General features: G+C 38.9%; 2 protein-coding genes across 5 annotated transcripts in view; one reads left to right on the plus strand and one right to left on the minus strand.

The window, feature by feature from the left end:
• LOC134814295 (glycogen [starch] synthase, liver-like) overlaps positions 1–24085 on the minus strand; it is a 70282-nt gene that overhangs the window by 38737 nt on the left and 7460 nt on the right. For all 4 annotated transcript variants that reach the window (XM_063822392.1, XM_063822390.1, XM_063822389.1 and 1 more), the window contains exons 9-20: positions 23792–23875; positions 21356–21484; positions 13931–14028; positions 13558–13696; positions 13265–13454; positions 12966–13110; positions 9567–9730; positions 8878–8955; positions 8641–8754; positions 8301–8426; positions 5143–5223; positions 4914–4983 (exon numbers count right to left, since the gene is read on the minus strand). In XM_063822392.1, coding sequence (XP_063678462.1) covers positions 4914–4983; positions 5143–5223; positions 8301–8426; positions 8641–8754; positions 8878–8955; positions 9567–9730; positions 12966–13110; positions 13265–13454; positions 13558–13696; positions 13931–14028; positions 21356–21484; positions 23792–23875 — 1418 coding nt within the window. The remainder of the gene's footprint in view (positions 1–4913; positions 4984–5142; positions 5224–8300; positions 8427–8640; positions 8755–8877; positions 8956–9566; positions 9731–12965; positions 13111–13264; positions 13455–13557; positions 13697–13930; positions 14029–21355; positions 21485–23791; positions 23876–24085) is intronic.
• LOC134814297 (uncharacterized) lies at positions 10646–13995 on the plus strand. The gene is made up of 3 exons (XM_063822393.1): positions 10646–11735; positions 12096–12170; positions 12301–13995. Exons 1-3 carry the CDS (start codon positions 11272–11274, stop codon positions 12686–12688), a joined length of 927 nt encoding a protein of 308 aa, XP_063678463.1. The 5' UTR covers positions 10646–11271; the 3' UTR covers positions 12689–13995.

Below are 24085 nucleotides of genomic sequence, written 5' to 3' on the forward strand. Positions count from 1 at the left end.
ACCAGCAACCAGCATCCAGTAACCAGTAACCAGTAACCAGTAACCAGTAACCAGTAACCAGTAACCAGTAACCAGTAACCAGTAACCAGTAACCAGTAACCAGTAACCAGTAACCAGTACCAGTTACCAGTAACCAGTAACCAGTAACCAGTAACCAGTAACCAGTAACCAGTAACCAGTAACCAGTAACCAGTAACCAGTAACCAGTAACCAGTAACCAGTTACCAGTAACCAGTAACCAGTTACCAGTTACCAGTTACCAGTTACCAGTAACCAGTAACCAGTTACCAGTAACCAGTAACCAGTAACCAGTAACCAGTTACCAGTACCCAGTAACCAGTTACCAGTAACCAGTAACCCCCCCCCCCCCCCCCCCCCCCCCAGTAACCACCGGTTAGTATGGTATATTTGGGTATATAAATCTACAACATGTTTACATGTATTAACCAGCTCCAAGTTTCATTCCTGAAGATTATGAGATACCATACATGCGACGTTGTAAGGGAGGTTACACAAGCCATTATGAAGCTTTAAATTGATGACAAATATTTGTTAATTCAGGAGGCTGAATTTGAATCCAATTAAACGTCATAAGAGTCACGGCAGCAGGTCTCAAGTTGGTATGACCAAAGAGTGATGTTGATAAAGAGCATTCCAAATTCCGTTTCAGTGCTCCATATACGGCATGTTTACTGCTTGTAGGACGACATGTTATGATATACGGCATATTTACTGCTTGAAAGCTGCTAAACACAGGATAAAAGAAGGTAAAGCACCAGGTGATGACGGCATACCACCTGAAGTCCTCAAAAGATGCGACTGGTGAAACGGCGCCTTCGCACAAGCCCTACCGTGTTTCGCCAGACTAAACAACATCTCCCGCCCCAAAAAATTCCCTAAATGATATCTTTGACTCACTTGTAGCAAACTCTTAATAGATGGTGCAAAAGGTCCAGCCGCAAATAAAATCACTAGCACATTTTCCTCGAAATTCTCGCAAAATTTACCGCACATTTTTGTGATTAAGAGCTTTTTCACTCACCAAACAAAACTAAAGCCTATAAACCAAGTATTGTCAACTTCTACTCAGTAACCGGAACACAGAACCCATGGGAACCCTTTTACCCAGGCTCTTCAGGGATACATTACCCACTGTCATTTCCTGACGCTGACCCAGCGCCCCTTAGACCGGACTCAGAGTAAAAAGGCCACGTGGGCTAAAGATAACGGACCTCATACCCATCGGAACCCTGACCCCAGCCCTGGGAAAAACCCTGACCAAGACCTTTCTCGGGACCATGACAGTCCCTTTCAGGACAGCGGGAGCATGCACACCCCTTTGGAACTAACCTTAGAAGTCACAGGACCGGTGTTCACACCCAGCCCTTCGGCGGTGCCATACGCCAGACTTGGACCCTAGACAAACAGGCATTTGATGGGACCGTGAAAAGGCCCTTAACATCATCAATATCGAGCTCCCCACGCCTGACCCGTGTCTCCCAAGTCAGCTCCAAGATCCCATCGGCGACTGCAGAATGCTCAGGCTCACTCGACTCCAGGCCCTGCAACTATCTCGGAACCCTGCACCCAGGGCCCTTCTTCAGAACCTAGTAACCTGCAGATCCCTGGGGAACTCATAGCTTAGCAGACGTGAGACAGAAAGCCGTCGGAGACCATGATCCCGGTCCCCTTTCGTTACCGCTTTACCAAGAACGGCATTTCGCGGCACCGTTTACCCCAGCCCTTTGAATACGGCCAGTTACTGCTTGTAGCCCCATTTTTCGGCATGTTTACTGCTGTAGCCCCTTTTACGGCGACCGAGCCCAGGCCAGTTATGAACCTCGCGTTACCGTACACGCATTATGATTATCAGTTACTCTGTAGGTGATAATACGGCAGTTTCTGTTGTACAGGTACATGACTTTATCGTTGCAGCGTTGGCTTTTACTTAGTGCGGCTTAATGAATATTTAATGGTTCACAAAGATGACGATCTGACCAACAAATCACACCTATGGATCAACAAAGATCGATTTAGGAACCGATCAACAATGTCCTCTTTAACAACTGTTCCTCGGTACAGATGTAAGTCCTTTCAGACTTTAACTACTGACCCAAAATATTCAATAATGTCTGTACAAGAACGATAGCAACTCAGTAACACATAAACAGACCTATTTTTGATAAGAGCGGCGGTTATACGTTTAGAATTTCCAAAGTCCTCGAGAAAATGCAAAAAAAAACCGCACAATTCCGGCACAAATTTCGAAAAAATCGCCGCACATTTGCCGCATAATTGGTAAAAATTTACCGCACCTTACCGCACATTTTACCTTTATAGTCGGGTGCGGTACCGCATAATTTCGATTTTTTTACCGCACCTAATATGTGCCTCTGATGACGGCATACCACCTGAAGTCCTCAAAAGATGCGACCTGGATGAAATCGTGCTGTCCTTCTGCAACAAAGCCCTGACAGATGGTATTGCGCCAGATCAGTGACTTGACAAACCCTGGAAACTGGAGGGGGATATCTTTGACTTCACTTGTAGCTAAGACTCTTAATAGAATGGTGCTTAATAGGATCCAGCCGGCTATAGAGGGGGTACTTAGGGAAGGACGGTCCACTACTAGTCACATTTTGGCACTCAGAAGGATTCTAGAAGGGGCTAGACAGAGAAATTTACCGGCAGCTATGGTGTTTGTTGATTTTAAGAAGGCCTTTGATTCACTTCACCGGGGAATTTTGATGCAAATACTAAAGGCCTATGGAATACCGGACAGTATTGTAGATATCATTAATCTACTCTATGTAAACACGAAGGGCAAAGTTATAACACCAGATAGGGATACCGAGCTATTTGATATCCTGGCAGGAGTTCTTCAAGGGGATACATTAGCACCATACTTGTTCATTATAGCCCTTGACTATTGCATGAGACAAGCCTTAAGCAAGCACCCTGTAAAGGAGGCCGAGATGCTGATGCTAGAGGTAGAAAGAGTTGCTGCTACAGTGGGACTTAAAATGAATGAAGGGAAAACCAAATTCATTACTCAGAACATCGAGAACCCTGATACCATCAAGTCCCTGGGTAACAACACAATAGAGCACGTGGAAGACTTTACCTATCTTGGTTCTAGAATCAGAGACAGTGAGAGTGATATCAGGGTTAGGAAAGGAAGAGCATGGGGAGCATGCCACACTCTCAAAAAACTTTGGAAATCTAACCTTAGAAAGTCTATCAAGACCAGAGTGTTCACAGCACTAGTCGAGTCGGTGCTTCTATACGGTTCCGAGACTTGGACTATGACGAAAAGGCTAGAGAAGATGGTTGATGGTTGACGAATGTTAAGAATGGCCCTTAACATCAATCAATATCGAGACCATGTCAGCAACCACAGCCTGTACGGTGATCTTCCCAAAGTCAGCTCCAAGATAACCCAACGAAGGCTCAGACTTGCAGGTAATGCTCAGTGCTCACCGACATCCAGAGCTGACACTGAACAAACTGATCCTCTGGAAGCCGAGTCATGGGCATACTAACAGGGGGCGACCTTACTTAACAAGTTAACACTACTAGATAACCTAAAAGCAGATACTGGGCTGAAATCAGTAGATGAGATAGCTAGACTGATGGAGGACAGAAAGCTGTGGAGAACTGTTGTCAATGGATCTCGGGAATACTACCCGCCTTAAGTCAAGTTACTGCTTGTAGGACGGCATGTTATGATATACGGCATGTTTACTGCTTGTAGCACGGCATGTTATGATATACGGCATGTTTACTGCTTGTAGCACGGCATGTTATGATATACGGCATGTTTACTGTTTGTAGCAAAGCATGTTATGTAAGTATGTTTAATGGTTGCAGTTGTCAATAGATTGACTGGATCTGACCGATCAAATACACTCTAATGGAGTCAACAAAGATTCAGATTTCAGAAGAAACCGATCAACAATAGTCCATCTATTTTAACAACGTTCTCGGTACAGATGTAATTTTCTTTCTTAAGACTTTAAGAGCTAGTGTTGCTGTACAATATCAATTAAGTAGATGTCGACAATGAACGATTTAGCAAATACAGTCAATAGTCATTAACGTCCTTAGTGCTTTAGTGGATACAAAACTGTTTGCGCGACATCTGAAACTGCTATAACTACATAATACTATATTTGATAGTACAGCACTTTGTCGAACACGAGAAACGAACACGTTGTATCTACGATTCTACATACGCTGTAAATCTAACAAATACAATGTCTCTACACAGTACATGCAGCATGATGCAACCAGTCCTGTCGTATTGGCTATTTTAACGGCGGATAAACACGGTACTGCGTTTAAAAAGGTTAACAATTAGAAAAGTAAGTTATATAGATTTATAGTTATGCGATAGATTCTTGAGTTGAGTCCCCTGAAACTAGGTGATTGAGTAAAGTAGGACCCAGAGAAGCCGGTAGTAATGATAGTAAATAGTTAACATCAATATATGGCTCACTTTCATGCTATAAAAAGATCATGTGATTCTGAGCTTGAATACCGGCTAACCACCTCACGTTCATGTGTAACCCATGCATTTCATTGCTGCTGGGAGGGTACGTGACGACAATTTCCTCCAAGACTGCAAGGAAATATGACGTCGCCTAAACAGCCGCCGGATATATACTGTTATATTATTAATTCTGTGTCTCAATAATACTATTGACTGGAATCCCATAAATCATATAACTTAGTTTATTATCAAATACAATTTTCTTCAGTACCACTGAAAATCTGACGTAGCTTCAACAATCTTGGGGATAACAATTTTACCGTTTAAATTCAAAGCTAATCCATAAGTTTTCTTGGAAGACAAATTCATGAAGATTTATGTTGTGGAATGATTTAATTGATTAATTAATTAATTAAATTACCTGAGAGTTGTCTCAGAAGTCCTTTCTTATTCTCCTTCGTTTTCACTTTCGTCATCGCCTCTGACAAGACCTGAGACATTGGAGGTTGGAAATATCTGTGGACCATCGCAGCAGCTAAAACTTACACGACATCAACACTCAACAATTAAACGTTTTACCAGCTAAACTAAATGACAATGAACGTATACAATTCAACTGAATTAATTAATTAATTAATTAATTCAATTACATCTTGTTTGATGTCCATGATGTCACCGAGTGACCTATTCTGTCCGTTTACATCATCCACTCCAAACGTTTTGGTGATGTTCTGAAATATTTTCATTAAATGTCTCATGGGTGAACTGACTTCGCTAACAAGCTTATTGTTTAGCAATTGATCACATTACTCCAGTAGCAGGGAATAGTTGAGTGTGCACTTCGATGTACACGATTTCTGACAACACAGGGTTATTTGTTAGATCATTCTTAACCAAAATCGTTTAGGTACGCAATTCGTGTCGCTAGACATAACCCTACAGGGCAATTTTTCTAAATTACCCTCAGTCGCGTATACGGGATTTTTGTATTTCAGCTCCTGAAGGTTATAGAGACTTAAATTTTAGCTTAAAATTACCGCAATGGCCATATTTATATACAAGTTATGAAGCAACATAAGGTCTCCAGTGCTTTGTTTTATAGATATTGACAAAAAACTGTTTTTTGGCTCAGCGAACCAAAAATGGGACTGAATTTTGGTAACTTGAACTAGGAAGATCGTAGAGACTTGAATTTTAGCTTAAAATGAGCGCAAACATCACATTTATGTACAACTTATAAAGCAATATAAGCCCTTTAATGCTTATTTGTTAAGATATTGACAAAAATCGGTCATTTTGGCTACACGCGTGAGGAAAAATACCAAATTGGGCAACAACTTTGGTCTTTTTTTGACAAGTTTTGTGCTCAAGTTATTAAAATGTGCTTTGATGTTGTAGATCGGGTGTTTTCTTCCAATATGGGTTTCGGTATAAATCCGGAAGCACCCGGTTCATGGGTGATAGGGGTTAAAAACCCTAAAATGTCAGGCGATGGGCGAGACAATTGTCTGAATTTTGTTATAAAAACACTTGCACTCTTTGGTAGGGTTTGCTTTTTTCTGCTACATCGATCCGATTTCTAACTAATAATCATCCTCCACTACATCATTCTCTTTTAGATACATGATTTCTATAAGTTCTTAAAGGTACATCCGGCATGATGTTAAGTCTATATCAAAGCATTTTAATGTGGTCTTAACAAGTTGCAAGATATTCAAGTTCACTAATAAAACAAAGATTGTAGGTTATCGTTCTTTTACATATCGAGTAATTTTGGCTACACATGTGCGGAAAGATACCAAATCGGTTTACCAAACGAAGATTGTAGGTTATCTATTATTCTTTACATGATTATTGACGCAACTTCATAGTTAAACCTGTATTATTTTAAATATTTAATATTTATCCACACTCTCCATAAGAATATTATTGGGAGTCATTTTTGTGGTTAAAATTCGATTAAATCAGTATTTCCAAGCAAAAAACTGTCCCAAATTTCTCCTCCGAATATGGCCCGCTAGTTCGAAATTTTAGCACTTATAAACGTTATTGTTAGACATTACATTAACTAGTGTAATACCACTGAGACCAGATGTAGTGATCTATTTAGATAAAGCGAAGAATGTGCATCTGAATGAAGAGAACTTTTCTGATCAAGAGAAAATAATATGAAGAGATATCAGCAATTGACAGAAGAGATTGCAAGCTCCATACAGTAGCAGTTCGAGGCATTTACAACTGCATCCTCCAAATCTTTATGAACCACTGCACCTGATCGTAAACACTAAAGAGAAAAAGGCCTGCATGAAGATTGCTGAAATTAGCATGAGGGTATCATACACCATCTATCTGTCCAGAAACACCATTATATGGACAGATGATTGGGAGTTAGTCCAGAGGCTAGTAATTGCATAGTAGGAGCGTATAATGTTTGTAGAATGTAATTATTTTTACAAACTACCGTTCAAAACTTATAGATCAAATGATTGTCTACCCACAATTATATTACAACGTCGTGGGGTCAGTTGATATTGTTGCTAAAAATCAGGAGCAAGCGTCTTGAAACAGGATACCATGAATCTGTATAAGTTTTAATTAGTTTCATTCTACGTTTAATATTATTATTGGGTCGTTTACGTTAAAGTTATATTTGGCCATTTTATAGCCTCTCCCTCAAAAAGCCCACAATTGCTCAATATTATGTAAAAGAAGGATAACCTACAATCTTTATTTTATTAGTGAACTTGAATATCTTGCAAGTTGTTAAGACCACATTAAAATGCTTTGATATAGACTTTACATCATGCCGGATGTACCTTTAAGAACTTATAGAAATCATGTATCTAAAAGAGAATGATGTAGTGGAGGATGATTAGTAGTTAGAAATCGGATCGATGTAGCAGAAAAAAGCAAACCCTACCAAAGAGTGCAAGTGTTTTTATAACAAAATTCAGACAATTGTCTCGCCCATCGCCTGACATTTTAGGGTTTTTAACCCCTATCACCCATGAACCGGGTGCTTCCGGATTTATACCGAAACCCATATTGGAAGAAAACACCCGATCTACAACATCAAAGCACATTTTAATAACTTGAGCACAAAACTGGTCAAAAAAAGACCAAAGTTGTTGCCCAATTTGATATTTTTCCTCACGCGTGTCGCCAAAATGACCGATTTTTGTCAATATCTTAACAAATAAGCATTAAAGGGCTTATATTGCTTTATAAGTTGTATATAAATGTGATGTTTGCACTCATTTGAAGCTAAAATTCAAGTCTCTCCGATCTTCCTAGTTCAAGTTACCAAAATTCAGTCCCATTTTTGGTTCGCTGAGCCAAAAAACAGTTTTTTGTCAATATCTATAAAACAAAGCACTGGAGACCTTATATTGCTTCATAACTTGTATATAAATATGGCCATTGCGGTAATTTTAAGCTAAAATTTAAGTCTCTATGACCTTCAGGAGCTGAAATACAAAAATCCCGTATACGCGACTGAGGGTAATTTAGAAAAGTTGCCCTGTAGGGTTATGTCTAGCGACACAAATTGCGTACCTAAACGATTTTGGTTAAGAATGATCTAACAAACAACCCTGTGTTGTCAGAAATCGTGTACATCGAAGTGCACACTCAACTATTCCCTGCTACTAGAGTACATGGCCATAGTAAAGAGTAAATATCATAATCTAAGGCCTAAGCAGTAAGAGAAAATACAGTATAACTTATTAGTCACGTGCTGAGGTCACGTTACTTATTACGTCACGTGATATGATGACGTCACGTAATATTATAACATCACGTGCTTTACCTTGATCATCTGCCTGTCCTCATTTTCTTCATCACTGTCCATGTTAACACTACTTCTTCTGGAATGAGTGGGAGAAGGGGGCTGCGAGGCAGGTCGTGGGAATCGGAAGCTATTTGGGGAGTGGGACTGAAAAGATACCAGTTTTAGCAAATTTTCAATGTTGAGGTGACGGTATGTAATGAAATTGTTTATCGCGAAAAATGTTCTGAATGAAAATTCAGCAATTATGGGGTGATATAATCTTTATAATTCATTGAATTATACATTAACAGACACACCAGCCAACAGACAGTATTTAAAAAGTGAACAAATTGCGGAACCAAACATATGAAGTTGTAACCTTGTAGTCAGGTCCGTTATCAAGTGCCCCACTGATGTCTCCCAAGGTAACGGTCGGTATATTGTAGGTGACATCCAGAGCTTTCAGTGCCATGTGCCTTGCTCGGACATAGTACTGGGAACAGGAACAATTAGTAAGATCAACATTTCAACCCTCCAAAAGAATTTCCTTTTAATTAAACTGTGCACATAAAATTGGAGATTGAAATATTTCACGTAATAGTAAGAAGGAATTTACATTTCCAAGACTGTTCCAATCCATGAGGTCACTGAGTCGCTCTGTTCTGTTCCTCTGTATTATTCTCTGTCGTCGTGTCTGCAATGATAACGAAATTGATAATCTATTGACTTAAATGTTACGCAAATTTTTCTAGAACGGGGTTGTGTATATAAACCGAATCCTCGTTTATTCTAATTGAGGAAGTTCGAGATTATCTGTAGTGTAAAACAATGTTAACTTATCGGAATAAGATAAGGCCTGGTGAGCAATCCATAGGGCGGTCCCATTCAGCTGTTATAGCAGCCTGGGAACCCCTCAGGGTCGGACACTTGCCGGCACTACTTGACTCGCCCAGTCAAATCGTGCACGTGGGGTGACACGCGGGCCGTGGGATGACACGTGGGGTGACACGTGGGCCGTGGGATGACACGTGGGGTGACACGTGGGCTTGCCCGCGATAGTGAGTGAACAGGGTTAAGGGGTCCCCATACCCGCACAAAACAATTCTTTAAAAGTTAAAATCGGATCGGTGTAAAACTAAAAGTACAATAGTAGCCCATTACTGTATACTCGCTCCGTCTACGTATATCGTCAAGATATGTAGGACAAGTGCAAACCTTGTTACACAGTAGCAGCAAAAGCATAAATTTTCAGGTAATGAGATCAGTTACTGTTACTGTTAGTGGACAAATTATCTGATTAGTAACCTGTTTAGCAAAACAAAGCATCTGGTTAGCAAGCTGATCAACACTCTCCTCAGGTGATTTGAACCTTCTGTCCACGATGTAGATACCGTAAGCTGTGGGGTCGGCGATGTGTTCCGCCATGAAGCAACCAAATCCGGACAGGTTGGTCGTTATCGAGGGGATTCCTGAACAAGGATTGGTCAAGTTTTATCAAAACAAATAGATAATTATCTAGTTTTTCGGTTATAATTAAAAACAGATTGGTAATTCTCTAGGTTTTTGATTAATACCCTTTATAATTAATAATAAATATCACAAGATTGATTTTACAAGTCACACTGTCGCAGTCTGACTTTATGATGGCTTATTCTCAATGACCCGTATATCACATAAACCAGCTGAATATTCCGCCGAAAAACATCACGCACTCGACTAATCAGTTTACTCCCAACACGTTTCCCTCCAAATTCATTGCAGTATCTAATCAACATTTCACATACTGCCATAAAAAACCACCATACCAATCTTTTCTAATTTGTAAAGTACGAGAAGTTGGCAAGCACCTTGTCACTGTTCGTACTGAGCTACACTGTACGCTCTCGTGATATGCAGTTGTTATTCTATGTAGGTCTAAAGTTAATGATGCGTGTACTGCAAACGGTCTCTCGGACATGTATTTCATTTGTTGATGAAGTACTACTTTCGGAAATGACATGAAGCACCGCATGTTTTTGTTAGTTTCAGGGACGGGCATTGTTGCTTTTCGACGTACACGCTTGTGTAGCCGTACAGTTGCTTTTCGACATACTTCCCGGTGAATTAGGGTTCACGCTTTGTGTTTCACACCGATTTGTTTGTTGATGATTACCATTTCAATGATTGATAGCTTCTTTGTTGAGTTTTTCAGCTGAGCAGCAAATCAATGTTTACAAAGTTTGTAAGGATGGCTGCCTTTGACACCATCAAAATACTACAGACATAATAGGTAGTTAAGCTAATATGACAAAGGACGAGCTATTATTATTCTTCGAAGGGGGTCTATAATATGGGACAATAGAAGGGGGTCTATAATATGGGACAATAGAACCCCAAGTAGTTTAGCAGTTTTCACAGTGATGAGTGGTTTCTATCGTAGTCAGAGGGTTCGTTCTTCAGTTAGTCTGCTTTTCAAACGTAGTTGTTAAACCTTAACTTCCCCTGTTAGTGTGGTTAAGTTAACTTTTTTCGCTTCTTTATCTTAGGATCCTTTCTAATCTTAGAAAAAGGCCAATGAGAGCCAAAACGTCGATTATTTTCATTTAGTTTTCACCAGTTATTTGCCTTGTTTTACTTTTTCTGTCAACTGTCGAGAGTGGTGATGCTCCCTAAAAAACACTACAGCACCCTTGTTAACCAGACTGTTAATTAAAAGTGAGATAGCCGCATCAAAAGCAGCGTCCAGGAGACACAATCAATATGTGTAGCTCCTGCTCGACTATTTGACTGAATATAATAACCACTGTGACTAAGTATTTCACACACTGCATCTTAATTTAGATCTACATCCGTCATAATAGAGCAGGTGGCGGCATATTGACCACTGAATATGTGTTATCAGTTACAATCAAAATCTCTTTAACATCGACTATTATTCATTCGTTTAGCTTGATTGAGGTGCGTTTCATTTTTGCGACTGGTAATTTTTTGTCATAAACTCGGCTTAAACGCTCAGTGTACAGGGAGGGATATGGCTATGTTTTTCCACACCAAACAGAAATCCCGTAAAAGTGCGAAGCGACAAACAAAGAACAAGCTGCCCAAATTAATGGCGATAGAAGCTCAAGTTAGAGACTTCTTCCCCTTCAAGATAAGACCAAACTCCTCAAAAACAAATACCACAAAATGTGAGGACACACAAACCACGTCAATAAATATCACAACAACAAATACTATATCTGAGAGAACACAACCAACTCCACGAATACCTTCCCAAAAAGTAACGATACAGCCAAAGCCCCAAATCATCATAAGTGAAGATCCGGAAACTTATCCGGACTTGGATAACCTAAAAACTCCTAAACATGATCTCCGGAGGAAAACTCCGGAATTCCGACGGAAGACGCCGGAGAGGCAGATGTTGTACAAACACTACGCTCCGTACTACGAGGATTACTGTAAGAGGACCCTGTCCAGGAGCCTTACTAATGTCAGGTGATCATAAGAGCATGTTGTACATACATATTACATTACACTGGATCGAGCTTACACAGTGTAATTTTATCCAGTCTGCGCCGCGCGCCTATATCATATATAAAACGTGTATAATAAACGTACGCGGCTCAGACTGGAGGAAATTACACTGTGTAAGCTCCAGTGTAATGAATATGTATGTACTACGGCATTAGAGCATGTTGTTGTGTAATGAAGTTATGATAACCAATATTAAAATTAGTTTAAAGATAATCTATTTAAGTAATTCTTTCACTATTATTTTGATTATGCACTACAATATGATAACTTGAAAACATAAAATATATTGAAAATCTCAACAATTACCCTTCTAATCCACAGTGATTATGTGTTTCGTTGGACGTTTGATAGTACTAGATACAGTGTCGCTACATCGGAAACAAGATCTTCTAAGAGGTAACATTCATATTATAAAGCGTTTTGAAAACTAAGGGTCCCTTATGTTGTTTCATAAAGCTAGGTTGTTTTTCATTAATTTAATTTTGTGTTTTGATTAATTTAAACTTCTGAGATTCCCTCTTTTTAGCGAGCTGACACACAAACCGAAGCTTGGACCGCTCCACCACTCAAAACCAGACGACCCCACTCCTCTCAACCCCAACAAACCTCATAACCTGGAAATAGTCCCCCGGAAACTTTACCTGGCACGACCAATCAGCCTGAACTACCCTCACAACAACATCCCTCCGCAAGACAGCACCAACCTAGTGCCTGCTTCTGTGATGGTTCCCTCGGTAACCGCCTCCCCTCACCTACTGCTAGACCTCAACAAGTGCACCAAGTTCAGGATCACTCTTAAGGATCTGAGCAGTGCCAGTGAGCGGATCTACAGGATCCACAGTTTGAGGGCGAGTAGGAATGTACGGGAGAGTGTGTGGGTGCCCTCTAAAGCTGTTGTCAGTGAGGACAGGTGACACGTGTTATACTACCACGTGGGGGTCACGTGGGCTCGTGACGCGCATCACGTGTCCTCAAACAGGACATGTGACATGTGTTCAGGAGTACAATTTGGAAGAGAAACTAGAATCTAAATTGGGACTCCTATCGAACCGAACTATAAAAACAGAGTACCGTCTGGCGTGACCCGGTAAAGGACCTGTGAAGTATTACTTCATCAAATTTAAATCAGCTTCATTGAATTGCTATAATGTCAAACACAAGATAATATTCTACAAGATATAAACGGTGTACCCATGACAGTGCACTCAGCGGGAGTGTAGCCCCACGGTTCGTAGTAAGAAGGGAACACTCCCAGATGACAACCCCTCACAAACTCCGGGTAGTCTATGTTGAGGAGAGGACTTGTTGTCGAGAGGAACTCTGGGTGGTAGATTACCTGCGGATAATGTCTTGTGTGAACGTATGCGGAGAATAATTTCTTGTGTAATCGGTTATCATTGGATGGTAGAAGTATTTGGAATCGTCAATTGCAAAAGTTTTGAAAGAAACAAATTGCTCAGTCACTGAAGGACACTGTATGAGATGGTCACCTTGACTTTATCAGCGTGATGGTTGAACAGTCGAACTTTTTTAATATGGTTCATTATTTCACTGCCCCTTTCGTTGACTAAGTTATGGGTGACGATAGGTGGAAGGGAGGAAGGTTTGGAATGGTAGAGGTAGTTCTTGAGGAGCACTTCGTCATCTCGTGTCAACAGTTTCTCTGTTGGTAGCTGGCCCCTGGGTAATGAAATATCTTGTTAGCTAAATTATGAATTATATGATCAATTATAGAAATTGTTTTTAAAAAAGAGGCACCGTCGTGAGACCGGGCGAAACTGACCTGAGGACGGTCTGGAAGATTCTGTCGCCGATACTCTTCTGTATCTTTTCAACACTTTCCTTGAGCTTCTTGTGCTGAGCCTGGCCGTTCAGAGAGTCTATGTTGTAATTGTTTGTTTCCTCCGGGAATATAAGGAACGCTGAAATTGTAGTTTTGAATTTTAGCGCTTTTTGTAACAGACACTCACCAATTGCGATATTTGATAATTATAAGTTGCTAGTTTGAATCAAGTTCGATGCAGTGAACGTTGGAATTCAGATAATGAGAATGGAATTTTCATACGTATGCAATTTTGTGAGTTAATTCTCACACGAACAGATATTCTAAACTAATTCCGTTTCTATAATCTGCAATATTATAAAATTTGTATTACCAACGACAGTGACATCACAATTATCCCGCTTCAAAAAGTAGTTCAGTTTTGCTAATCCTTCCAGGAACAGATCCACTCCTTTGTTAAAATACTCGTTTCTGAAAAGTCTTGAATCAGGGGGAAATCGCACAATCTGCGCAGCACTATGCGCGCAATTTATATTATTATTCAATCATGTGGTAAAATTTGTGACGACAGTCAAAATTTGTACATATGGTTTGCTTCGCGCGTCACGTAACTAACATGGCCGAAATGGCCAATAACATGGTAATAACGGCGAGAAATATGATATGATGTTGTTGGAATACGTTCGTGACTTTATAGACTGCATATTCACACTAATTCAATATTAATACACGAACAGACTAGAATGTCACGATCTTTACTTTCAGTAACCCCAATGACTAGTCCCCCGTGTCGAATCTGTCCAAGGTGCCAAGAAAATAATTCCATTTAAATATGGTGGCATCCTGAGGAATTATCACGGTGCCATCACAGTCGAGACGGAGAGAGTTTAATTCCAGGAGAGAGTTTAATTTCATCTCACACTCGGTCACATGACCACACAAAATGTGTTACGCTGGGATACCTGTTCGTCACCTTGTTATTATATTATTACAATACTCCGTGTTTGCAATGTATGGTGAGTTAGACCGGTTAAAGTTCCTTACACTGGGATAGAGGGACATCCAGGAGGGACATACAGGATTTGTTTGAGAATAGTGTTTAATTAATCCAACCATCTGTCTAAGTATGTGACTTTTGCTCAATAATATTTACAACAATGTTGTAAATTGTTGACTTTAAGACGATTAAAGTAACCAACACCGTGGGTACTCATTAATTGTGAGACCATTTCATTTAGAATGCCTCACCAACAATGCATAATCTCACAATACCACTCAAACAACACATTGCCCATTTCTTAAGGAGGCGCCATAACGAAGAGATTTCACCACTAACTTCAACTAAATGACATTAAAAAAGTAACATGATATCTCCTAATATACTGTATCTCTCACTACCAGACCACAACGTACAACGGACCTACATTAAACTCGCTCACACGTGTTACACACCCTCACTGGGATAATATAATAGGATTGAACTAGCCTAAAGAATTCCAACATAAAGTAAAATAACTTGATCCCAAAAACATTAATTCTCACTCTTTCAAACACATGTTGATTTGAAGTGGCTGTCTCAAAAAATGGCACGTATTCAAACATGTTATGTGTGTGGCATGTTATTCTGTGTGTGTGGCTCACATTTCTAAGTGGACAAAGGCCCCCTATATCATTTTGAAATTGGCAGTATTTTAGGAAGCACAGCTACTTGAACAGTTAGGTATCACTGTAGTAGTAGTAGGCTGTAGGAACATCACAAATACCATCAAACAGTCATACAGAGTATCAAAATGTTTTTATCAGAATTTTCTGCTTTATAAAAACGAAGCGGGTACACATTCCATTCAGCTGGGGATATGGAAATCACGGTAGAAGTTTCATTAAGAATGGTGAGCTTGAGCTTCCCTAATCACTAAGGGAAACCGGAGAAAACTCTAGAATACTGGCACCGTGTACAATCTAGAATGTCTGCACTGCTTACAATCTAGGGAGTTCGCTGCGTTTAACCTTATATATAAGCAATGCATACAATCTTAGGAGTTCTCGAACAAATCCTGTAAATTCTTAATAAATATTGGATATTAATAAAGCTGTAAATTCTTTAAAAATGTAATTCTAGCTGGTTGACTTGTTGCTGCATGTAATATCCAGAATAAATTTTCCTAGAGTATGTCAAAATGAGCATTGCAATTTAAATATTCATGAATTTCACTGCTATGCTAAAGGGGAAATATTAATTAATTCTGTTTTGATCCAAGAAATATACAAGGAATGCTAGGAATTAATGATCCAAACCCCTCCCTAACATAATATGTGTAACATTGTACATTTAACACAGTGAGTCAAGGATCATTGGCTAAGCAAATGGGGTGCATTTAAACTACACTCAGATTTTATGTACTATTAGTATGTCTTGAAAGTTAAGTATGTAGACTGTCTGCCTTACAGACATTTGAGTAGTGATACTTAGTCTTTCGTGTCTATATATTATACACGAATTAAGTAGAGTTGTGGTGTGCTGCGTGTTATGTAATGAGCTTCTTATTTAAATTATTTACAGTAAAAATAAAACAAACTTGATAAAAATGGCATATGAAAAGTAAAAAATATAAACAAGACACGAGCAATGAAATTAATAACCAAATTCCTTTGTTTACTTCATTTATTCCTCGCTACAAGCAGAGTAACCAGTAGCAATCCAGTGTACATCACACATAATCTCCCCTATCTCCTCCTCACTCAACTCCTCTACTGAGTACACATTAAAAGAAGACACGGTCACGTGACTGGTAAACAATCCCGGACAACTTCCCGTACTCTCCCCGTTCAGAGTCCGGGATGTAGTGGTGACCACTGCAGTGCTTATAAAACCACACCCGGACATGTCCACACGCTTCCCTACTCGGCCCCGGTAGAAGCTGGAGTCCCACCAGCAGTATATAGGGTGGATAGGGTCCGAGTGGAGGGATACTCCCGAGCAGATGGTGGGTTCACGGCAACCTGAACCAGGTTGGGAACCAGGTTGGGAACCAGGTTGGGAACCAGGTTGGGAACCTGTGTTGTTAGGGGTGCTGAGGATCTTGAGAGTGGTTTGTTGAGTGATTATTACCAGGGAAACTGCAACCGTTATGATGCGGAGTAAGTGGGACATGTCTGATGCTAATTGGGTTAACTGGGTTTAGAGGGAGTTTTTAAAGATTCAGTGTAACGGAATATTCTTTAATATTAAAGAAATATTAAAGAAATAGTAATTTCTCGCAACCTCAGGTTAAAAACTTGATAACAAAGTCACTTGAAATATGACTGGAAGCAATATTATGCTAACCTAACCATTGTACGCATGACCGCAAAATATTATTGCAAACACTAGGTCAGATAGAAATAAAAGCATCATGCTAAACAAAGATTTGGAAATATAACTTTAACAAAGGTGTTTTTTAGCTAGGTAGCAACTAGCCGTCAGACTGTTTGACGGCTAATCCCGCGAGAATTAAAATGTGAAGTATCACACCTGAGGAGTTCTGCAAGTTTAAATTATGACTAAAATGAGACCACTTCTGTGTTATATCATAGTGGCGTGAAGTGGACCTTGAAAAAGGCATATTCCTGGCATTTACCCTGATCTTATGAGAATTGTGGATTACTTTGAGCAGAATTATCTAGGCCTTGCACAAATCTACGGTCCTGGAGCTTGCACTAAGTATTAAGCATTGGAATGTCATGCTGTTATTACTTGCGTGAACTAATCCGTGAAAATGGCATATTAATATTATATATATACATATATTCATATGTATATGAGTCTGTTGGATCCTCAACCGACTGAGTTGGGGCCTATCTGTCTATTTTAGTTGTGAAACATGTCACGTGACATATCTGCACGAATATGTGACCTAAATATATTTATAACAGCATAGAAGTGATGTATGTGATGTGAACGATGCTGGTTACGTATTATTATCAGTTAAAGATGCTAAAATGAGTAATCAGTAACTGTGACCAACTCATTAGTCATTATCTACTGCACAGTGTAACTCTAAGGTAAATACTAGTGTTATCAGCCCAAATATTACACAGTAGTATCACATAATGATAATAAACTGACGGGAGATATAAAAGTAGTATCAAGCTGGGGGAAGCCAAGGGGTATTTTGGGGTATTATGGGGGATTTCCAAAACCCATTCCCCAAAATACCCCAAAATACCCCAAAATACCCCTTGGCTTCCCCCCAAGCTGTACTATAATTTTGTTAAAAATACCATATTATATATATTATGTGTGACGACAGTAGGACTCGTAAAACTCGTCTCTGGGGAGTTAGGGTGGTGAAAAGACAGGCCTGGCTGGCTTTCTGCCAACTTTCTGTCAAGTTTGTTAGGATTTGTTAATGTGTCAGATCATTATATGGGTTTTTGTTAAATTTATATATTCATTTGTTGATTTTTGTTACTATCTTTATCTTTCGTTCTATTAATTTTGTTGACTGTTCTTATCTCCTTTTTTTGTTTCTAGTATTATAAATCGGTATTGAATACACCAGATTGGAGGCAAGTTTTGCTTTGTCGGATACGACTTGCAGAATAATAGTGACAACTTGCAGTCAGCAGTAGAAGCCAAGTCATGAATCTTAACATTTACAATTTACACAGTAAGTTGTCCTTGAGAAACACTATTAACAACACCAATTCGATATATAAACAGAGTTATTCAAGCTTACAGAAGACAGAATGAGCTATATTTAGAGTTTGAATGTGGACAATAAATGTGTAAGACAACACTGATGCGGTCAAACAATGATCTTAAATAATATGGTCTATTGACAAAAGTTTACAGAATATAAAGTATGTTACCAGGTTACCTCCTGACTGTAGCCAGGTTACCTCCTGACTGTAACCAGGTAACCAGGTTACCTCCTAACAGTAACCAGGTTACCTCCTGACTGTAACCAGGTAGCCAGGTTACCTCCTGACAGTAACCAGGTAACCAGGTTACCTCCTGACAGTAACCATGTTACCTCCTGACTGTAACCAGGTAGCCAGGTTACCTCCTGACTGTAACCAGGTAACCAGGTTACCTCCTGACAGTAACCAGGTCACCTCCTGACTGTAACCAGGTTACCTCCTGACTGTAACCAGGTAACCAGGAAACCAGGTAACCAGGTTACCTCCTGACAGTAACCAGGTTACCTCCTGACAGTAACCAGGTTACCTCCTGACAGTAACCAGGTTACCTCCTGACTGTAACCAGGTAACCTACTGACTGTAACCAGGTAACCAGGTAACCAGGTAACCAGGTAACCAGGTAACCAGGTAACCAGGTAACCAGGTAACCAGGTAACCAGGTAACCAGGTTACCTCCTGACAGTAACCAGGTTACCTCCTGACAGTAACCAGGTTACCTCCTGACAGTAACCAGGTTACCTCCTGACTGTAACCAGGTTACCTCCTGACTGTAACCAGGTTACCTCCTGACTGTAACCAGGTAACCAGGTAACCAGTTAACCAGGTAACCAGGTAACCAGGTAACCAGGTAACCAGGTAACCAGGTAACCAGGTAACCAGGTAACCAGGTAATATGCAGTGCTCATGATTCATCACACTCGAAGGGACCGGTGGTGTAAATTGCATATTGTACACAGAGCTCGCACCCTCTGATAGTGTTGAATAGGGCGACGTGATGAATATTGATGATGGAGAACCACAGGAGTGAGGGGACTATTTGTATTTTTAAGTGGGTAATGTGCATGATCCATACACTATGTATACTGTTCTGTTATATACAATGACATTCTGTATTCTATTCACATCAGCGATTTATATTCCTTCATACTTGGGAAGAGGAGAATACCTTGTTTCATTCAATGTTTGAACTATTCAAATTGTTTTGTTTAAAAGAATTTATTAAGAAAGAAATATAATATTTACTATCCTGCCTGTACGTGACAATGTAACCGTTTAAAAAAAGGTGCCCATATCAGATAAAGATAATCTCTATAATATAAGAGATAAGATATATCTGTATGTATAATCTAGAGATAAGATCTCTATAACACAAGATAAGAGTCAATTTAAAAATATCAAATGCAAAGTATGTATTTTATTTTACATTCAAACCTAACATATCATATTATAACACAAAATAGGAGCCGCTTTTTCCTTTTCCTTTCTCTGTCTGCCTCTGGGGTGTGGCACCCTCCAGGAAGAGGATGCCGGGGGAAATCTACGAGAAGATAATGGAAGTAAAGTGTAAAGTGGTAGGTGGAATGAAGGGGATCAACTAAATGCCCGAATGCCAGGAGGATGATAACCAGAGATTAGGAGCTAGAACAGCTAGAGGATAGAAACCAGGTCACTCCGGTTAGGTCCAGTTCCTCGGGTACAATAAGACGCTTAGAGCGTGTTGCCAATAGTTGCTAATAGTTGACAATAGTTGACAATAGTTGACAATAGTTGACAATAGTTGACAATAGTTGACAATAGTTGACAATAGTTGCTTATAGTTGACAATAGTTGACAATAGTTGCCAATAGTTGACAATTGTAGTAATATGTTGGTTGTCAAAGACGTCGTTGACGGAGAGGTAATACTCCTGAAAGTGTTGCCCTCGCAGATGTGCAATATATAGTAGCTTATTATAAATGTTTATCATTATTATAAATGTTTATCATTATCACGAATGTTCTAGAATTTCGTAGAGTGTGCATCACAGCACTGAACAAAACCCCTGGCTTCATATCCGTTAGATTGCCCACATTATTGAAGTTTTCAGTTTCTGATATTAACTCCCAAATGTAAGAGAGAGTGTGGATATAGGAGCTGGATTTAGAAACCACATGGGTTGCATTCCTTCGTAAATACCAACGAATGAATGAATGGCAGTGATGAATTAATATCAGTAAATCGTTATTTCCATGGTGACTAATGTTTTGATTCATGATTGGAAAGTAAAACAAATATCATTTACATTATGATAAAACTCCGCAGAGGAGCAGGCCCGTAAAATAGGAAGTAAAAAGGGACCCCGAAGGATTGGTTTCACGGGTCTACAAAATTCACTGCACGGGCCTACAAACCAGAGTTTTTATGTTCATTTCGTGGAAAACAAAATTCCTCGAACTTTTCTCACATACCTTTCAAGCATTTTATCACGACGTTCAAAGCTTCCTTACAATCTCGCACATTCACAACAATCAGCCAGCTTACATTACACAGAGAAATCTAATATCTTAACTCAATAATAACATTATTTGTCCAGTGCGGTTCATTCGAGCCGGCCTCTATATCATATATATATATATATTTACAACAGTCCTCCCGGCTGCTGCACACATAACTTACTGCAGTTACAAACTGAATATTTTGTGTTTAATTTAATTTATAGTGTGTGGGTCGTGTAAGACTTGATTCATTACAAAAGAAACGCAGAAGCGTAGTATTTAAAGTTTTGCAGCAGACAATCGTCTTGGGTCATTGTCATTTGTTATGATGGTAGACCGGGATCATTTATCAAAAATCTCAGGATTTATCACGTACTGAAGTTATAAATTAGGCATAATGATTTGAGCATACCTTCCTGTAACTAAGTATTCGACGGTAAGCGGGCTGGATCTCTAACAATATTCCACAGTAATATAACATTTAAACCGTGATGTGAAACCCCGTGGAATTATCGAATGTCGCTAGCTTCCTTGGTTTTTAAGGTGACAATAAATCACGAAATATACAAGACCCCTCAACCTTAACTAAAAACTGTTCAGCTGATTAAATGAAATATTTAATAGAATAATTAGCAGCTTACCTTCCAGCGCTGAACAGGTAAATAGTTTTATCCAGATCAAAGTCCACGTGACCGTAGAAGTGACCTTGAACAAAGTTATTAATCTTCTCTTTTGCTATTGCGTGTAGGTTCTGGAACTCGTGTATAGCACTGAAATAAAAGTAATAAAAGTTAAAAGTTAGTATTTACTAATGAGCTAGGCCTGTTCCAGGAAGACCCACTGTCCGTGATCCTGTTCCTTATAGTATTGAACATCCTACTTGAAGGCCTGCATGAAGATCGCCGAGATTAGCCTGAGGGCATCGTATACCATCTATTTGTCCAGAAACACTACCATATATAATATAATATGGACAGATGATTGGGAGTTAGTCAAGAGACCAGTGATAGCATAGTAGGAGCGTAGAATGTTTGGGCCCAGAAAAACATGTTTAATACCGCTATGAACCCGTTATAAGCCGGGACTACTATGAAAGTGATGATACAGTGTTGTTGAAAGACCTTCGACCAATCAAAGATGTACCTCATCACGCCAAGCAGTTATGCTTGTAGGTGAATATACACAGTCTTATAGAGTACAACAACTTTATAACACTCCAATTAATTAATAATCGTTTTAATCACAATGAGAGCTTAACCCTTGATTTATTTGTCCGTAATATGACTTACTTATTTACTTATTTGCTGTTTTAGGCTGCGCTGCAGCAGGACCATCAAGTGAAATAACCACCCTTATGCTTTAGTTCGGACAACCATGGCTTTATAGTTACGACATATAACCGGCACTTACAGGAATCCGAAGGATCAAGTCTAACGCCAGCGACGGTTAAGGTGTAATACCACACTTTCTTCGCCCGAAGCTTCGCTGTATTGATCATGTACAGCTCAATATAGTTGATCCAGTGTATAAATTTTACATGTAGCAGAATGTAGGGCGCAATTCCGTGACTGAAATTGCAAGGTCTGAGATTTGCAGGGTCGGTTTCAAGTTTAGTAACTTTTTTAATGAGAGGTAGTTAGGTTATTTGCGATATTGAGTAAGATATTGAGTAAGATATTGGGTAAGGTACTATTGTACAGTGTTGTTCTTTCAAAATCATACACTCGCTTTTGTTAATTACATAAGAAATCATGTTGGTTGAAATAACTGTAAGTTAATTTCTTAATTCATTTCATACTCAATATTTGCAAGGCCAAGGGTGTATTTTGTATAATATTTTGTAATATTTTGAATAATATTAGCATTGAAATCACTCCTTATCTTGCCTTTCCAAGGAATGCAATAAATATATTAAATCTAACGGATGCACTAATAACCCAACTTATAAATTTATAAAATTACATATTTATATAACAAGATTAAATGAATAAGACCGCAGATAATATTAAAGTTAAACACTACAAATCCTTGGCATACTTTTGTTTCAGAACTTGATATTTCTCGTTCCTCCGCCGTATAAAAACATCGTAACACTACAAGATTGATGCCTAAATATCACGTTATATGTAGCAGGATCGCTGGCACAATCCTGCTCCAATACAACCAATCACGTACCTAAAGCTTAATACTATTTTTAATTCATTATAGTATTAACCAGTAAATAATCTAATATTATCAGAATTCTCAGCATTTCTTAACATTTTTTACATTATTATGCTCGAGGAAGGAATTAGGAAGCATATTTTTTGCATGATATGTAAAATATTTATGTCCTGAGACGAATCACGGTGGGACTTTTCCTCGCATTTGTGACAGTAATCTCAGACGTTTCAGGACTGCACTAATTGAATTAGGGTTGTGAGCCGTGCAGTAAAAACCACCGTAATCAGCAGCGAACAGGAAAATGTAATATCAAATACATAAAATACCTATCACATTTATTCGTATGGTTTTCTAAAAAAGATCAAGCTAAAAATGATAATCTTAATCCTGCGTTTGATTACTTCTACAAATCTTAAAATCAAGAAACCAGCATGAATTCTCAACTCATTTTGATTTTTCAAAATTTTGATTATTTTAAACCCATTCCTTTTTCAAGAAAGTTGCGATTTCAGATAAAAAAGCAATGTGTTAAGTGAAGGTTATATAAAGAACCGTTCAACTATCCGTTCTTGAATTTACGGAACTTTCTCCAGAGTATTTAATTTATTTTAATTCTAATAATCACCCAGTAGCTTGTTTTAACTATGGTGCAGTATCTTAAGATAGTGAAGGATCATGAAAGCCAAATAAGTTAGTTCAGACCAAAACAGTAAGGTAACAAAACATACCATGGGCATTGGGCATTGGGCATATAATCATATTATAAATACTGAAAACAGTTGATCCAGACAACAATAAGGAATTTACTTACCCGTATCTGATATTTGTGGATGTAGAAATAAGAAGGTAACCATATTTGCGGATGTAAAAGTATCAAGTTAACCATATTAACGGATGTAGAATTATTGAGTTACCTAAATTTGTGTACGTTGAGACCGTTAGGAGTTATCAGGTCAGGTCTCCTCTTTAACAGATGTTCTGATTCATCTTGTGTTATTCTGAGGAATATAATTTTTAAAGTTTTGGTTTTTTTTTAAATGAATAAACGTATAAGGTTACATCATAATTTTCAATTTTCATATTCACGTAAAATTATATTGTTATGTATCATATGATTTTGTAAACATTGGCCGGTGTACCAAAAACCGGTCCCCAAACAAATATAACTTATATACGTTTTTTTTTTAACGAACAACAATCATCGTTCC

Source organism: Bolinopsis microptera, chromosome 4 (genome assembly GCF_026151205.1).
Source record: "Bolinopsis microptera isolate Bmic1 chromosome 4, MBARI_Bmic_1.0, whole genome shotgun sequence".
Taxonomy (NCBI): Eukaryota; Metazoa; Ctenophora; class Tentaculata; order Lobata; family Bolinopsidae; genus Bolinopsis; species Bolinopsis microptera.

Excerpts from the sequence above, each read along its gene's own strand:
- LOC134814297 (XM_063822393.1), top strand. The coding sequence starts at position 11,272 with ATGGCTATGTTTTTCCACACCAAACAGAAATCCCGTAAAAGTGCGAAG. Across the intron at positions 11,736-12,095 it reads AGGAGCCTTACTAATGTCAG|TGATTATGTGTTTCGTTGGA; the intron begins GTGATCATAAGA and ends TCTAATCCACAG. Across the intron at positions 12,171-12,300 it reads GAAACAAGATCTTCTAAGAG|CGAGCTGACACACAAACCGA; the intron begins GTAACATTCATA and ends CCCTCTTTTTAG.